General features: G+C 32.9%; 1 protein-coding gene across 3 annotated transcripts; it reads left to right on the top strand.

Moving 5' to 3' along the window:
- Positions 1-553: 553 nt before the first annotated feature.
- Positions 554-5,399, top strand: LOC137813966 (microtubule-associated protein 70-1). Of its 3 annotated transcripts, none has more exons than XM_068616464.1 (11): positions 554-956; positions 1,239-1,324; positions 2,067-2,132; positions 2,238-2,408; positions 2,567-2,737; positions 2,854-3,009; positions 3,122-3,268; positions 3,674-3,745; positions 3,825-4,364; positions 4,446-4,627; positions 5,149-5,399. In XM_068616464.1, the coding sequence occupies exons 1-11, from the start codon at positions 806-808 to the stop codon at positions 5,165-5,167; spliced, it is 1,761 nt and encodes a 586-aa protein (XP_068472565.1). In that variant the 5' UTR covers positions 554-805; the 3' UTR covers positions 5,168-5,399. The 3 variants fall into 3 exon arrangements, with proteins under 3 accessions (XP_068472565.1, XP_068472564.1, XP_090158198.1); XM_068616463.1 differs by having other exon boundaries at positions 573-1,021; positions 1,228-1,324; XM_090302072.1 differs by having other exon boundaries at positions 664-956; positions 2,067-2,127.
- The last annotated feature ends 13,779 nt before the right edge of the window (positions 5,400-19,178 follow it).

Below are 19,178 nucleotides of genomic sequence, written 5' to 3'. Positions count from 1 at the left end.
CCTAAAAATATATGATAATAATTTATATGATCCAGTAACTTCTCTAAAATATTTTTAAATCATTTAATTTGTATGTCATAACATAGTCTTGTGAGATATATTATATGATAAATTGTTTAAATAAAATCAAATTCTTTCAAAAAAGTAATATTTTAATGCTTTTAACAATGATAATATATCTCATTATATGCGATTCACTAAACGAGTTAATTTTTCACACAAAAAATCTATAACTAATTACTTTAAATTTGTAATTATTTATACATATATATGTTATTTTTAAAAAAAGAAAGAGAAAAGACAAAAAGACAATAGTGTTTTTGGTTTATATATTAAGACCGTGCTCACTAATATAAGTCAGTTTTGTTTCTATTTCCTTCCCAATTATTTGAATGAACCTTTTTTTTATTGATATTAAGAATTCATTAATTCAAATTAAATTTGGAAGAAATTAATATTTTTTTATAAATGAATTTATTCTTAATTTACTTTTAATTTTGTATGAGAACTATTTTTTTGCCATGAAAAATTAACTACTTCACCTTTTCTCAGTGCCACTCATCACTGATCTTCCCTAATTAAAATCCTTTGACCTTTTTTTTCTCTCTTCCAAACGCTGCCTACATCCTAATATCACTGTCACTACACAACACCAACAGTAACAACACACATTAACACTCTTACACTACAACAATACAAACAAAGCCACTGTTCTCACTCTGGTTTTTGATTTTGAAATTGTGGTTAGTTAGGGTTCTTCTTCTTCTTCTTGTATGAGGTTGAGGCATCGCTAAACAGATCTGTGATGGCGAGCACCCACATTGGGAATGCCGGAGAACCCGACGCTAAGTCCTTCAAGCCTCGCCCCAAGAAACCCTCCGACGACTTCATCACGCTCTTTCACGGCTCCGATCCGGTTCGCGTTGAGCTCACGCGCCTCCAGAATGAACTCCGAGGCATCCGCCATTTCTTCAACTTCAATTTCACTAACCAACTTCTTCTCAACGAAAAATAAAACATCGTATCATATACCTGTTCATTCGTGTGTGCAAGGAGTGTGCTATGTTCAAATTGACTAAAAAACCGAAATTAAATAAATAATTGATTCTTCTTAGTTTTTTCTATCACGAGCTTGATGAAACTAAGCTTAGAACAAGTTAATTAAAAATGCACTTGCTTTATTTAGTTTGATTATTTGTGTCACGTGTTTTCTTAACTCTGGATTAGCTGGTTTGCAGAGAAGGATAGGGAGCTTGGGGATGCACTTGCGGAAATTAAGTCATTGAGGAATTCGGAGCGTCTTAAGGAAAAGGGGGTTGAAGAGGTATCTTCTCTCTTGAATTCTCTATATGCTGTAATCTGCTTTGTAATTTTTCAGAAAAGAAAATTGTAGTTTTTATTAACTTGTAAGATGGAAATGGGATAGTGTCTATCTCGGTGAACCGTCAAATTAGGCATTTCTGATTTTCTTAATTAAGTGCTCAATTGGTCAGTAAAAGATAATAGGTCCTTTGATTATTTGTTTTCATACAGTGAGTTTAATGTCTATTTGGCTGGTGAATTTGCTTAAAACTATTTTCTTATTATAGAAGCCGAGCAGCAATAAATTTAAATCAATTGAGCTTGAAGTATATAATGCATAAAAATCTTCGAAAACTAAGATGATAGACGAGGAAGATGTATTATTAGTGGTGTGAAAATTCTGTACTATTTGCTTCTCATGTGTTTGTAAGTTTTTTCAAGGTCCAGGATAAGCTCTTTTTTTTTTCTAGTTATATTTTATTCACAAGAAACCTAGGTATTTTGTGGTATGAACAAGTATTCCCTCTAAGGCAATAAACTACTACATTTTTTTGTTTTCCTTGTTGTCTTTGACAAAGCAAATCAATGCACTACTGTATACATTCACTTCAGAATGTTCTCATCTCTCGAACTACATAATCCTTTGACTTGAAGTATAAATGTTGGGAGGCTTTTACTGCGTGGAGTCTGCATGCAATAAGATTTTGGTAGTTAAACAAATTCCATTTTTTACAACGTCTTTTAATTTTGTTTAATCATCTCAGCTGACAGATGAGCTGAACAAGGTGGATGAAAAGCTAAAAGCTGCTGAAGTTCTTCTGGAAAGTAAGGTAGTACTAGTAGTTACACTAGTTATTACCTCATTGGATTTTTTTTCTTCACTTCTTAATAACCATTATTTCAGTGCAACTTAATGCTAGTAATATGATTGACAGAACCTTGAAACAAAAAAAATCAATGAAGAGAAGAGGGCAGCACTGGCTGCACAATTTGCTGCAGAAGCCACACTTCGAAGAGTGCATGCTGCACAGAAAGATGATGAAATGCCTCCTATTGAAGCTATTATTGCGCCCCTGGAGGCAGAGTTGAAGCTTGCTAGGATGGAGGTACATTTTGATTACTATGTTATGCATTGAATTGATTTTTAGCTGGGATTGGATGGTAGTTAATTCAGTTATTTGATGTCCCATGGATGTCTCATTTAATGATCAGAATCAAGTGTAAAGGGGTATATATTGTTTATCCTTGCTGCTATATTTTTTAGGTGGCAAAGCTGCAGGATGACAACAGAGCACTTGATCGGCTAACCAAATCAAAGGAGGCTGCACTTCTTGAGGCTGAGAGAACGGTTCAGATTGCTTTGGCAAAAGCATCCTTGGTTGATGATCTGCAAAACAAAAATCAAGAGCTAATGAAACAGATTGAAATATGCCAGGTTTCTGATTTCTTTTAATTTACTTGTGCTTATACTTGCTAGTAAGGTACGTATATTTTTCATACTTAACGATTGGAATACAAAATTTAGTGAAGTATTTTACACTCTTACGTTAGGAGGAGGGCAAAATCTTGGACAAAATGCTTAGGCAAAAGGTTGCTGAAGTTGAAAAGCTAACCCAAACTGTTCGGGAGCTTGAAGAGGCAGTCTTGGCTGGTGGGGCTGCTGCTAATGCTGTCCGTGATTACCGGCGTAGAGTGCAAGAGATGAATGTAATTATTACCGTTCTTTAGATTGTAATCATCATATATACTGTTTCTTGTTTTGAGTCTGTTGCAGATGCTCTTAGCTGCTTATAAGTTCTAACCTTCAAAGTTGACATAGGGGGAAAGGAAAATTTTAGAGCGGGAAGTAGCTCGTGCCAAAGTTACTGCAAACAGGGTTGCGACTGTAGTTGCAAATGAGTGGAAAGATGCTAATGATAAAGTGATGCCTGTGAAGCAGTGGCTAGAAGAAAGAAAATTTTTCCAGGCATGTAAACTGCTCTGAAATTGCTTTTGCTTTGTCTTTTGAAAGTTATTTGAATATTTCTGGTAGCAGATGTTCACTAAATACTCCTGTTGATTGATGTTTTCAGAGTGTCATGTACAAGATATTTCATTTTTCCTGTTCTAATCTTTGACACTAGTCTTCTTGGTTACACTGTGGTTAGATGTTTATATTTCTCATGCCAAGGTTAGAGGACCACTGACTAGTAAAGAGGGTAGTCAGTCATAAGTGGAAAAACTGTAAGAGAGGCTGAGAGATATTTGTGAAGTTATGTAATTTATTTTCAGCCATAACATAAATGCTAGAAGGAAGTTATTTGGTGGCCCATAAATTAGATGAAGTTGTTTAGGCTTTATTGAAAACATGAACAATTACATCATTTTGTAGGGTGAAATGCAACAATTACGTGATAAATTGGCTATAGCTGAGCGTACTGCAAAAGCAGAGGCACAAATGAAGGTGCATAATGTTTTATCTGACTCCAAACACTTGATTCTTATTGAAAAGCTTATTCTAAAATATTTAATTGATTTCACAGGAAAAATATCAATTGCGCTTCAAAGTTTTGGAAGAAAGGGTTAAGACATCTAATGGTAATTCCAAATTCACTGTATCAGATGGAAGAAACATTGCCACTGGGCCTTCACGGAGACAATCTTTTGGTGGAGCTGAGAGTATCTCTTCATCTTCTTCCAATGGATATCTATCGAGGAAAACCTCAATTTCAAGATCAGGGTCTCTAAGATCAAATAGTGCTAATGTGTTACTAAAAAATGCCAAACTTTCATCTAGATCGTATGATGGTGGTAGTAGAAACCTGGAGAGAGAGAGGCCAACCTCTGATGCAAATCGGGTAGATAACATGCCAACAAACACCAATAATCAGACCATCACCAGTGAGACTATTACTACACATAAGGAGAGCGCAAATGGCATTCCGGTAAAAAAATCTAAAGCAGAAAATGAAGACTGTGTTTCAGGAATGCTGTATGACATGTTGCAAAAAGAGGTTATATCTCTTAGGAAAGCTTGTCATGAAAAGGACCAGACTCTTAAAGATAAGGATGATGCCATAGAGGTATCCTCTCAATTCATAAATAAGATTACCGATTCCATTTTTTCCCTTGTCTAATTCAATTTTTTTTTTTAATGTTGGAAGATGTTGGCAAAAAAGGTTGATACATTGAACAAAGCTATGGAAGTTGAGGCCAGAAAAATGCGTAGGGAAGTTGCTTCTATGGAGAAGGAGGTTGCCGCAATGCGGATAAGCAAGGAACATAATCATAGGGCACGATCAAGTGCTCCTAGAGCGGCTGTAAATTCCCAGACAATTTCTACCAGGTCAAATTTCTATATATTTTCTTCTTTATTGTGATACTGTTTCTTTTATTCTTCATTGTTTAGTATAAAAAGAAAATTATTACTTGAACATGGTTATCCCTTTCAAAATCTAGGATTTGGGTCTTCTGGATTGGTGTCTATAGAGCCAAATTTAGGTACACCGACCCTGCACTTCTAAGGATATTGATATCAAAATGTATGAAGCCAATATGAATTTTTAAAAAGGAAATCCTGCTGTTTATCATAACTGAACTTAAGCTGGTGCCCATTACCTTTTCTAATTGCATTGGAACTGATACCTATTTTGCAATTCTTCACGTACTTGAATAACCACCCTGCCTAATCTGGTTCCAGTTACACATTAAGATAACTGATACAGTTTTATCCTGGTATAAAACAAAGGCTGGTATCTTAAAAACGTAGTTTTACTGTAAGCCTCTCATCAAGGGATAACCTAGTATGTTGCGGTGTTGATGGTTAATTTTTATGGACATTCACAGCACTTCTCATTGGATTTTCAGGAGTGCACGTAACTTTTAACCAAATCTCATTGGCAGTGTGATCCTGTGTAAGGAATTCTTCCCCCCGTGCGGAACAGAGTTGTTGATTTATTATTTTTTATTCTCTTTTCCCTATCTCCTGTATTCATGCTTTCTCGGCCCCAGGGGTAAGGTGTAAAGAAGGAACCTTGTGTTTTTGTAGGGAATCCATGTCCTGTGTACATCTTTTTGTATACCATCTTCAGAAAGAAAACTTAGAATTAGTTGCTCCACGTGATTTGTTGAAGTATCTGAATATAGCTTAATCTGGATTGATTCTACTCTAAACTGGATTTGAAAATTTCTTTGTTTTCACCAAATTCTTAGGAGAAAAAATTCATGCAGCTCATGTTCACGTTTGGGTTTTAAAAGCAAAAGCTGTCGGACATTCTCATTTATGGCAACAAAATCTAACCAAGGTACCATTTTGTACTTTTATAAGACCAGGGTCTGCTATTGACCTGAGTCAGAAGTCTTTAGTGATAAAGCATTATCCTCACACAAGAAGAATTTTTCACTGAAATAGCAGGGTTTTTTTCTTTCTAGTGTGCAAAATATTTACACAGATAGCACGGTTTCTGTCCGAATTCTGACCTGTGATTGGTTGCAATATCGCCGGAATACGAGTCGGAATCGGTTCCCAGAAAAACCGAATTCAGAGCTGGGTTTTCTATTTTTTTTTATTTTTTTTTTTTACTTTTAAAATATCGGGGGAGGAAAAATTGTGGAAAATAAACAAATAAAATATTAATGGTTTCAAATTAATTAATTTGAGGATTTTTTTTTTAAAGTGTATAAATATAAAAAAAAAATGAAATTGAGAAAGTTAATTTAATATAGTAATATGTCGGTAATAGAAATTTGTAAAAGTAATTAAGTACAATTTATTTAGAAATAAGGTAAAATAATATTTTTGAAAAATAATTAAGTTAAGAAGTAATTAATTTGAAGGAAAAAGGTTGAAGATTTTTTTTTAAGAAAATTCAATATATTTACAAGTAATTATGTAGGTTTATTTTCAATTTAAAATTATAATATGAGTAGGTGCTTGTGTATAAATACAAAATCTTATTTGGGAAATGTTAAAATTAGTAAAAATAATTGGTTAAATTTTGGACTTGATAAATGAATGGATTAATTTTTATTAAATGAATAAGGTGAATATTTTATGCATTGTGTAATAGTGTTTTTGACACGCAAATGTGGGAATGTAAAATAGTGAAGAAAGAAGTTAAGAAAAAATTGGGTTTAATTAAGACATTGAAATAATAGGTGAAAAACACATTATATCATTACCAACAACGCCAAAAGTTCATCATGTCACTAACTTTGTGACCCAGGACAATGAATTTGAACAACATAATAAGCATTCACAAATACTTTTCTATATATTAAAAATGTCAATTAAAATAATGGGGTTGTTATTGCATAGGGTGTTTCTTTCTGCAGCCTTACATTTTTTTAAAAAAATTATCAAATTATCTTTGACAGTTTTGGATAATTCTTGAATAAGGGGTGTTTTGTAAGTAAAAGATGTTTCCAAAATAAGAAGGCTGATTCTCCCTGCACCCAACACATTTTAACTCGCACCCAATCACATATAAGAAAAAAACAAAATTAACCTTAATGAATTTCAGAATACCACCCAACCCTATTCTTCTTCTTCTTCCTTTGTGCGTGAAGCAGCTATCGCAGCCACCGTGAGCCATCTTCTTCTCCATTCGTTTGCAGCCACCGTGAGCCACCTTCTTCTCCATTCGTTTGCAGCCACCGTGACCTTCATTATCGCAGGCACAGCAGTAGCCGCGACGGAGAGCTTCTGAAGTCGGAGAAGGAAACATCATCGAAGGAACCATCAAGGTACGTCATGCCTACCGGATATTTTTATCCGTAATTCACTATTGCGTTCCGCATAAATTTTTCTATAATTCATTATTGCATTCCGGATATTTTTATCCGTAAGTGATTAGTGGCTTCCGAATATTTTTATCCGTAATGGACTTTTGACTTGCGGATATTTTTATCTGTAATACACTTTGGACTTTTGACTTCCAGATATTAATATCCGTATTGAAAATTTTGACTTCTGGATATTAATATCCATAGTGAAAAAAACAGACTTCCGGATTCTGATATCCGGGACCAGCTGAGCTCGAACAAAAACTAGAAACGATTGAAAATTGATTACTTACTTCATTAACTTGGCAAACGAAGCTTACACTGAATGTGTGTGCACAATGAATGTAACCTCCTCTTTTGCACCTCAAAGCAAAGTTTCACATAACAATGAACTTCCTCTACCTCACTATACAATAATTTTCAAAGTGAAGAAGACAAGGGCATGATGGGATTTTAAAAAGTTCGTCGGGTGCCAATCACAATTGATCGGGTGCAGGAAGTAATTGCCAAATAAGAAATCTGAAAGGCAAAAAAACCATTTCGAAATATCCTTTCTGAAAGGCAAAAGAAAAATCATTTCCAAATAACATTTAAATAAACACCTTTAATAACAAAGCTTAAAATAACAACAAACATGCTACAAACATAGCAACTACAACAACAATTATAATTGATCACCCATAAATTACTTTCCACTACTATTGCACCATGTTCCATAATCCACATTTACTTGTTTTGTCATCATTATATTCACAAAAAGTGACATAGTATTTGATCTAAGAAATTGGGAATGCCACCAAATCATGTTTTACACATCTTCATCATTTGAAACAAAAACAAAATGGTAAGTTTTTCAAGAAGGTACAGTGACACATGATAAATAAATTCATAACTTCTCGACCCTGAGTTTACAACAATTCACTCTCAATAATCCTCTTATACGTTTAAGCGTAATACCATTTGGGAACCTACACAATGTAGACATCTCACCCTCATAATCAACTGAGGCACAAAAGGAATTGTAAGCATTCATTTCATCAATGTGAAGCATTTTGACTACTATAAATTTTAAATTACACACCCTTCCACTCATCCAACTACACTCTTTTATACTATACGTACTAAAGGTGAGATAAAATGTAACTCTAACATGCATTGAGTGGTTGGGGTGACTCAAGACATGTGTCATCAAGTAAACACACACTAGGTCATGTAAATAACAATTGTCAACTTTAATGAAAATGTGTGCCAAAAAGGTGACCCTGTACGAGATATTACCCTCACATTCATTAGGTGGTTGGGACTGTAACATCCATACTTTTAAAAATAACTATATTAATTATTTTATCTTTACTAAAATAAGAGTTAACAAATCTTACGCTCTAATAATGTGATTATATTCTATTTAAAAAATATATTGTATTCTAGATAAATTTTAAACGTTAGAAAACAAATCAAATACTTTTTAAAAAACATTGTGGTCAAATGAATAAAAAATATTATCCAAACATTAAAAGAAGATAAGAATTAAAATAATTTGTCCTTATACGTGTGTGGGGTGGGTAAAAGCTAAAAAGGATTAAAAAAAATAGAAGGAAGAAAATAAAGGGAGGAAAGAGAGAGATGAGAGATATAAGGGAGATATAAGAAAGTGAGAGAAGGAGAAAGGAGAAAAAGAGAGTGAGAGAAAGAAAGGGAATTGGAGGAGCGAAATTTTGAATTTTCTAGAATTCTAATCTACACCTCAAATGTAAGGGGGAATGTAGTTAAATTCTTTTTATATTAATCATAATAAATTATTTGTGTTTTATTAATCGATTGAATTATATATTATTCTTTTTTTTCTTCCAGTATTAATTTTTATTTATTTATTTATATTTGTGTTATTGAATTTATCTTTAGTTAAGCAATAATTTTATTTATTTATTTATCAATTTATATTTATATTATTTAATTTATCTTGAGTTATACATTGATCCTATTTATTATTTATTTATATTCATATCATTTAATTTAATTTATCTTTGGTTACACATGGATCTTATTTATTAGTTTAATATTTTTTGTTATTTTATTTTTCTATAAGATATCGATCCATATCTAATTATTTAAAAAATTTGCTTTAATTATTATTTTATTGTATTTTTATATTATTTGAAATACTATTTTTTTATAATTCAAAGAAATATATGAAGTAATAATAAAAATAAAGTAAAAGTAATTATTATTTTTATTTAATGAGTTTAGATAAAAATGAACTATATGTTTCATTATTATTTTATGTTTTTTTGTATTTGTTCAAATGACGTGTATAAATTATTGGTAAGATAAATATCACATATTTTAATAGTCATCATATTTTTGCAGTTTTTGGGAGTGTCAAAGAATATGTTAGTTTTGAAAGAGTCATAAAATTTGTTGCTTTGAGTTACATGCTAATATATGAGTTTTTGTGTTTGGAAAGTCATAGTTTATTACAATACGAGATGAAAGACAGAGACCATGGTAGGGTCTAAGGAAGTTATCAAGTAGGTGAATATTTCGATAGTTCAAAATAATTCCCTGGACTAAGCTATTCATAGGCCAAACTTGGAATTGTCTGATACCTGCTCTGAAAGAATATTATGTGGCACCTCACGATTATTTATCTTATTAATTGATCAATTACCATAATTATCCTATTATATTATTGTAATTACTTGATGGACGTAATTACTCTTACCATAAATAATTAGGGTTTTCCCTTGGGTGTATTATAAATAGAGATTACCAGACAACTAAAGAGACACCCTCATATTCTAACATCACATGGCCGAAACTCATTCTCTAAAGGGATTTTTGAGCCTCTCATCTATTTGTCTCTCTACTCACATAATTCCATTCTAAGCGATACACCCTAAAGGGGAACCCGATCAAGATCATGTCTTCGTCCCTCAGCCATACGATCACGTGTCTACCAGGTATTATTTAATCATTATTCTCAACCCGATCAAGATCATGTCTTCGTCCCTCAGCCATACGATCACGGGTCTACCAGGTATTATTTAATCATCATTCTTGTTTCATTATATGATTGAGGAATCCTAATCCAACATGTGGTATTAGAGCGTTTATGTTGCTTAATCGATTCTTCTTTCGTTTTCCCTAAATTTGGAAGAAACGAGGATTTTGATTCAACCTATTGATTTTCGATGTTTTTATTTTGGTATATTATTGAACCACTTATTTTCGATAATCCACCTTGATATCATAAAATAAATTTTAATTTTTTCGAGATCCATAAAAAATTTAATATGAATGTTATGTGTTTTTCATAATTTTCGTGAGTATTCCCTTATTTGGAATGAAATTAATTTTGATTCTATGTTCATCATCATTATTTGTTGTTCATATAATTTTCGTGAGTATTACCTTAATTAGGAATGGATTTGACTTGATTGTGTTTTCCTAAAAAAAAAAAAAAATTGATATCTTAGTCTCAAAGTTTTTCCTTGATTGTGTTTTCCTTATTAATTTTCGGGTATTATTATTATTATTACTATTTTCGAAAATAGCAGTCGTGTCAAACTTGGAAACATATCAATCTAATTAAAATTTTGAAGACCAAATCTAAAATCAAATCCCTAATATTTCGCTACTCACCTTATCGGGTTTATGAGTAACATATTTACGCGTTTCCTTTTATTTATCGAATTAAATATGGTAAATCTCATGATACCGTAATTATTGTTTAAAAAAAATACTTATTTTGTTAAACTCTTAAAAAAATAAAAAAATATTAAGTTTGACAAAATTAAAATTAATTTTTTTGCTTAAACTTAATAACATGAGTCTCCCTTCTGTCCAACGATGATGGGTTATGTCTTGTTATTTGAGTCTAATTAAGCACCTTCACTTACTTGTGAGTACACTTAATTATTAAATATTCACATGACATTTGTCTAAAAACACAATTAATTATATTTTGTCCAACGATGTTTGATGCACTTGTGTTTTGCAAACTTAATATGTGCATAAGCTTAAATGTTCACTTCTGCCCAAAGATGATGTGTCACATTCTTATTGCACATACCTTACTTATAATTGTTCATTATGCTTAAATAATTGGTAATTAACCAAAGTGAAAGCTGATTGTTTAAGTAGAACCTAATCTAGTCTAGTATTTTGATGTTATAATAGATTTTATCACAGCTTCATTATCATAATGGTTCTTACTTATGCCTGCTTTAGATCTAAGTTTCCCTATGTCACTCTAACTTTTTCCTTAGCCTAACTATCTTAATTCGTCGTCTAACCAGCCCCTAATATGGGAATTGAGACCTTGACTGGTGAAAATCAATGAAGGTTTCCTAGTCCACTTCATTATGACTTCTCTTCCTTCTGAGTTTGAAGCCTTCAAAGTCATTTATAATACTCAGAAGGACAAATGGTCCATGAGTGAGTTGATTGCTATGACTGTTCAAGAAGAAGAGCGCCTGAAGTTGGAGAAACCAGATGTTGCTTACCTCGTGGTTGCTGAATCGAAGAAACGGAAGGGCAAATTCCATAAAAAAGGAATCTAATAAGGCCCCTAAAACTGATGCAAGTGCACCCTCCAGCTCTAACAAATCCACTAGCAAGTCCTACTGCAAGTTCTGCCGCAAGGTAGGACATAAGCAGTCTGAGTGCTCAAGCTTTAAGGAGTGGCTGGCTAAGAAAGGTAATCATCTAAATATGATAATTGAGTCCTTTAATTTAAATGTTCCAACTAATACTTGGTGGTTTGACTCTGGTTTTATGGTTCATGTGACCAATTCAATCCAGGGATTCCTTACAATCTGGAAGCTGGAAAGAAACCAAAGAACACTTAAGATGGGGAATGGACAAGAACTATTTGTCGAAGCTGTGGGAACCTTAGAATTACTTATGAAAACTGGAAAATGTATTAAACTTTATGATACCTTATATATTCCCGAGATTACTTGGAATCTTGTATCAGGACCAAAGTTAGATATTGATGGTTTTTATGTTTCCCATGGTCATGGCAAACTTACTATTTCTTTAAATTCTCAATTGTTTGATACTGGTTTTCTGGATAACGGTCTCTATAAGATAGAACTAGATGATAGCTTCTCCAAATCTTTGTTATCATATAATATTAATGAGAACTTAACAAAGACCAAGAGAAAACGAGACTTGGAAACTTCATCCATGTTGTGGCATCAACGTTTAGGCCACATTTCACGAGATCGCTTATCTTGACTTATGAAGGATGAAGTCTTACCATCTCTCGATTTCACTGATTTTGGAACATGTGTCAAATGCCTCAAAGGCAAAATGACATCCACGACTAAGAAAGGTGCCACTAGGAGTTCAAAATTATTAGAACATATTCATACTGACATTAGTGGCCCTTACAACATCGTTGGAATAACAGGACATAATTCATTTATCACTTTTATAGATGATTATTCTCGTTACATGTACTTGTATCTCATTAAGGAAAAATCTGAATCACTTACAACTTTTAAAGATTATAAAACTGAAGTTGAAAAACAACTTGATCTTCAAATAAAAGTTGTGCGATCAGATAGAGGAGGTGAATATTATGGTAGACATACTGATTTGGGACAAGCCCCTGGTCCATTTTCTGAGTTTTGTAAAAGCCAGGGGATTGTGAACCAATACACCATACCCGGTACTCCTCAACAAAACGATGTTGCTGAAAGGAGAAACAAGACCCTAATGAACATGGTGCGTAGTATGTTAGCCAACTCCAATTTGCCCTTATTCCTCTGGACCGAGGCATTAAAAGCAGCAGTTCATATACTCAATAGAGTTCCTTCCAAATCTGTCCCTAAAACTCCTTATGAACTTTGGATTGGAAGGAAATCGAGTCTTAGATATATGAAAGTATGGGGCTGCCTTGCTGAAGCTAAAGTTTATAACCCTTTCTTAAAGAAGCTTGACATGAAAACAGTAACTTGTCACTTTATCGGGTATCCCGATCACTCAAAGGGTTATAGATTTTATTGTCCTTCCCACGTCACCCGCATTGTAGAAACCAAGCATGCTCATTTCCTAGAAGATTTCAAGATCAGTGGGAGTAGTGACAATCCTTACCTGGATTTACTAGAAGTACAAGAGGCGGGAAGGAGATCTACATCGACTACTAATTTGCCTCTGATCACTCCTCTTGTATCCACTCCGCGCGTCACTGCACCACCTACTCCATGCTCAGAACCTGATGCTACTCTGAATCCATCCGAGAATGAAGGCACCCTGAACGACAAACATCAGTACAATGCAAAACCCACTAATCAGCTCAGAAGGTCATCTAGAACTAAAATTGCTACTAATTTTGATGATTATGTAACCTACCTGACTGAAGCAGAAATGGATGCCGGAAGGTATACTGATCCTACCTCTTACAATGAAGCCATTACTAGTAATCAGTTTTCTGAATGGAATAATGTCATGCTCGATGAGCTTGACTCCATGAAGAAAAACAATGTTTGGGATCTAGTAGAATTACCCGACGGAGTAAAACCTGTAGGATCTAAATGGGTGTTCAAAACCAAGCTAGATCAGAATGGAAACATTGAACGCTTCAAAACAAGATTGGATGCAAAAGAGTTCACTCAGAAAGAGAGAATTGATTATCAAGAGACCTTTTCACCTTTCTCTCGAAAATATTCCTTAAGGATCGTAATGGCCCTCGTAGCTCACTTTGATCTAGAGCTACATCAGATGGACGTCAAGACCGCTTTCCTTAACGACGACTTGTATGAAGACGTGTACATGCAACAACCAGAATGTTTTAAACCTGAAGGTCAAGAACACTTAGTCTGCAAGTTGAAGAAATCCATTTACGGGCTGAAGCAAGCCTCATGGCAGTGGTACATAAAGTTTGATGAAGTCATGAAGAAACAAGGTTTCCTTAAGAATCAAGTGGATCAATGCACCTACCTCAAGATGAATGGGAGCAACTTTACTATACTTGTCCTTTACGTAGATGACATTCTATTGACAAGTAATAGTATAGACATGTTGCATGAGTCAAAGCGCATACTTTTGCATAATTTTGACATGAAGGATCTCGGAGAAGCCGCTTATGTTATTGACATCGAAATATACCGAGATAGAGCTAAGGGGATTTTGGGATTATCCCAAAGGGCCTACCTTGACCGTGTCCTCACTCGTTATAACATGCAACATTTCTCTCCTTTTGTGGCTCCAGTAATTAAGGGAGATGTTTTTGGTTCTTTTCAATGTCCGAAAACAGAGGCTGAAAAAGAGCAAATAGCGATGATACCTTATGCATTTGTAGTTGGAAGCATTATGTATGCTCAAGTCTGTACTCGTCCGGATATCGCGTACATTGTTGGAATGCTAGGCCGGTATCAATCTAATCCTGGTCTAGATCATTGGAAAGCAGCTAAGACTTCGATATCTACAAGGCACAAAAAACTATAAGTTGACCTATAAGAGAAGTGACAGTTTAGAAGTGGTGGGTTATTCTGACTCTGATTTTGCAAAATGCAAAGATGACAAGAAATCCACTTTTGGGTATATCTTTATGTTAGCAGGCGGGCCTATCTCATGGAAGAGTCATAAGCAGCAATTAACAACAACCTCAACAATGATGGCAGAATATGTTGCAGTGTACAATGCAACTTGTCATGGAATGTTGTTGCAAAATCTTATTGTTGGACTCAAAGCCATTAACTCCATTTCCAGGCCATTGAAGCTTTATTGTGATAACTCAGCTGCCGTTAGTTTTTCGAACAATAACAGTTCGAGTGGCGCTGTATTATATCTTGATACAAAGTACTTGTTCGTACGTGAGCGAGTTGAGGAAAATAAGCTTTGTGTTGAGTATATTAGTACTAAAAATATGCTTGCGGATCCGATGACTAAAGGTCTCCCACCTAAAGTATTCGAAGAACATGTTTCGAAGATGGGATTATCTAAAGACCTTATTTAGCATATTTGTACTTACTTATGTTTAATAAAATTTCCTCATTTGCCTTGATTTGTGTGTCCTTAAATATGTTTATGCATGCCTAAATATACATAGACATTAACTGTACAAATCAAAGTCTAAAGGGCTTACTTATCAATTGATCCTAAAATTTACTTAAGTTTTAAATTTGTATTGTAGTATGATTAATGGGGGTTTGAGTTGAATACTGATTCAAAGACTGTATTTCTCTACTACAATTACAGTTTAGGACTAAAATGAGTGTTAAAATCTGGCCAGACTTATCTAATGCTCATAATAAATAATCCTTTGGCCAAGTGGGAGAATGTAAGAATATTATGTGGCACCTCACGATTATTTATCTTATTAATTGATCAATTACCATAATTATCCTATTATATTATTCGTAATTACTTGATGGACGTAATTACTCTTACCATAAATAATTAGGGTTTCCCCTTGGGTGTATTATAAATAGAGATTACCAGACAACTAAAGAGACATCCTCATATTCTAACATCACATGGCCAAAACTCATTCTCTAAAGGGATTTTCGAGCCTCTCGTCTCTTTGTCTCTCTACTCACATAATTCCATTCTAAGCAATACACCCTAAAGGGGAACCCAATCAAGATCATGTCTTCGTCCCTCAGCCATACGATCACGGGTCTACCAGGTATTATTTAATCATTATTCTCAACCTGATCAAGATCATGTCTTCGTCCCTCAGCCATACGATCATGGGTCTACCAGGTATTATTTAATCATTATTCTCGTTTCATTATATGATTGAGGAATCCTAATCCAACATGCTTAACATAGCCAAAGTTAGGTAATGCGTATATATCTCTTTTATGGGCCGATGAATGACTAATATTCGTGAGAAAAATAAATACAATTGCACTAATTTTTTAATGAGAAATACTCAAATACCTAATCACTTCCCAAATAACTTTTGATATTCATAGTGGATTAGAAGTGAAATATGGATCCATATATGTGATCAAGTGAGGTTGTGGGTCAAAAACAAACCCCATTATCATGGCTATAGGTCAAGTCATAGACCCCATTATTTGCATTGTATGTTAAGTTTATTAAGATTGATCGGCTTACGAAGACCTCATTACCTTTTGTGTTTTTCTTTGATATGTACCTATTTAGGGATGGCAAAGCGAGGCGGACTGGCCCGCATAACCCGCATAACTTAAAAATCTAGAATTTTCTTTTTGTACCCCCATATTTTTCTTCATGCAGTCTCGTATTTCACATTCCAAATTTTTTACTCATATCTTATTACACATGTCTCGTGAAAATAATATTGCGAGACCATTCACCTAATAGATCTAAAATAAAAAAATAATAATTAAATTTATTCAAAATTTCTATTTAAATTTTTTTTTTTTTTTAAAAATATTTCATATGTAGGCTGGCCCACAGGCCAACCCTTATTCGAGGTGGGCTAGTAAAATTAGCCTGCATATTCTATGCGGGGGTGAGCCAACCCGCATTGCCATTCCTATACTTGTTGTATGAGTCGAAGCATAACTTGTTTAGTAAGAGTTGTTCAAGAAGATTTTTGGAGATCTTTTATAGAACGTTGACTCATGAAGAACTTAGTGTTAATATCTCTAAAATGTATAAAATATATGGATATTTTTCTATCATGATGTAGAACTCTTATTATTGTAAAACTTATATATTTTTGGAATATATTGTGAATAATTACCAAAAATGCAAAATGTTGATTTTTATCAATGAGGTTATATTATGATTAATGTTATCTCTAAGAAAATCTTATTAAAAAAAAAAAAATCACTCCCAACTTGTAATTAAATAAAAAAATTATTTATATAATAATCTTGGTGTTACAAGGGTGATTCAGGACACATGTCACAAGATAAACGTGCACTCTAACACATAAACAAGACTTGTCAACTTTAATGGAAATGCATACCAAATAGAGGTGATCTTGGATGACATGTATAATAAGTATATTTATATAATTACATTTGTATAATCGTAAATACATTTAAAATTGACTTGGAATATATAATTATAGTAACATTTATAAATTTGAAAAGAAGTAAAGTACAAGTGCATAATAATATAACGAATAAGAAAACAATTGAATATTTATTCAAAGAGAAATTGAAATTTGACATAAATAAAATAATTGGATGAATATTAATATAAATAAAATTATATGAATAGAAATTTATATAAGTTAATTTAGCAAGAATAAATAATTTAGAGATAATAATAGTTGTGAAAAATAATTTTCAAAAATTGTAACACCATGTTAAGTATTTTTTTAGCAAAATAAAATTTTAAATTCTAATAAATTATTGAATGTATAAAATGTTGTGATATACATTTTCTAAAGAAGTGTAAATGTAAAATATTTAAGAAAAAAGTTATCATGATTACATGTTTAATTTAAAATAATAATAACAATAATGTTCTTAACGATTTGAATATTTGTTAATTAAGTTAAAAATAATATTTCACTACAAGTGAATATATAATTTTGATATTAAATTAATGAGATGTGCATAATCAAATGGCTTATTTATTGATTGTAATGACATATTACAAAATTACAACATAATTAATTATGGGAAGTTGATCCCTAAGGCCAAGGTTGTTAGGACATTGATTTTTTTTGTGTCCTAGTTTATATTGTTAAGCAAACCCAAATATAAGTGGTGTATGTTAGAGATTTAAAAACCATATTAAATCCTAACATTTAAGCGTGTTCATACGTGTGGATCAACCTAATAATGCAAACTAAACTCATTTAACATATAACCATTGATTGTAGTTGTTGTCTTTGGGTGTAAGTTGTTGGGACATTGATTTCTTGTGTGTCCTGGTTTATCTTGCCAAGCAAACCCAAAGATATGTGGTGTATGTTAGAGATTTAACAATCATATTAAATCCTAACATTTAGACGTGTTCAAACGTGTTAACCAACCTAATAATGCAATCCAAACTCATTCAACATATAACCATTGATTGTAGTTGTTGTCTTTGTATACGTCTCCATCTTGTATCAAATTTTAATTGTTATAGACCAATTTGAATTGATTATTTACTCTTAGAAATATATAATATATAAAACTTATTCATCTACATGATATAGGAAGTACCAACCATATATGGAAATGTAATATATCATAGTATGAAGAAAAGGTATAAGAGAAAATATTACAACATGCATCCATCACTTAGTTACTACAATTAAGGATTGTAATCTCTATATGAGTTGTACATGCTACAAAATGTTGGAATGTCTTATAAAAAAATGTAAAGAATTGAAATTTAAAACCTTGGAAAACTTTCTTTCTTTTGCCATTAGTAACAAAGGGTTTGAATGGAATTTACCACAATTGTGGTGGAGTTGGAGGGTTAATTGTTTGATCAAGTTTAGTTTTTGGTTGAGAGGTAAAAAATTGATTTGTTTGTTGTGGTTGTATAGGTAAGGGAGGTTGAGGAGGAGGTTGGTTCGTTACCTATGGTTGGGTAATAACCTCCAAGAGTTGAGACATTGACGCTTAGTAGTAGCTAGTAGGTCTAAATGTGCATTTTGATGTTTCTCATGTTTTAGGAAAACAACGTTTGTTCCTTTTATCTAGTATTGCATCACATCTTAGACTATAAGTTGCATGTTTTCTATGATGACAACAATCAGAAGGGCCATGCTCACAAGTAGAACAAGTATAAGGGTTATATTATGGGAATCAGACAATGGTTGATATTGAGGTTGGTTGACTTGGATTTCTTTGACAGTTTTAGATACAATAACTTCTTTGTTTCCTTTTCTTGAGCTTTTACTTTTGTATTAGTTGCAACAAGTTTGTCCTCATGCTTGAGCTTAGCCTTTTCAGTGTAAGTTAGTGCTTTGACTTGCAGAGAATATTCAACCTTCATATCTAACTCTAACAAGATCTTTTGAAAGGTTTGCTCTTGAAGGTTATAATAACCCTTGCCTTGAGAAATCTTGCACAAGTTCTAAAACACAACATTGTTTTTGCCTTGGAGGAAGAAAAATGTAGTGTCCTTCGCAATGCATATTTTGGTGGGACAAATAATGTTGAGATCTTCTAAATTAAATAATGTGGTTTGAAAATTAAAGGAACAAAATGGTCTAG

The sequence above is a fragment of the Phaseolus vulgaris genome, chromosome 1 (assembly GCF_051622355.1).
Source record: "Phaseolus vulgaris cultivar YP4 chromosome 1, ASM5162235v1, whole genome shotgun sequence".
NCBI lineage: Eukaryota > Viridiplantae > Streptophyta > Magnoliopsida > Fabales > Fabaceae > Phaseolus > Phaseolus vulgaris.
This window is presented reverse-complemented; position numbering and strand designations above follow the sequence as displayed.

Excerpts from the sequence above, each read along its gene's own strand:
- LOC137813966 (XM_068616463.1), top strand. The coding sequence starts at position 828 with ATGCCGGAGAACCCGACGCTAAGTCCTTCAAGCCTCGCCCCAAGAAAC. Across the intron at positions 1,325-2,066 it reads AGGAAAAGGGGGTTGAAGAG|CTGACAGATGAGCTGAACAA; the intron begins GTATCTTCTCTC and ends TAATCATCTCAG. Across the intron at positions 3,746-3,824 it reads AAGCAGAGGCACAAATGAAG|GAAAAATATCAATTGCGCTT; the intron begins GTGCATAATGTT and ends TTGATTTCACAG.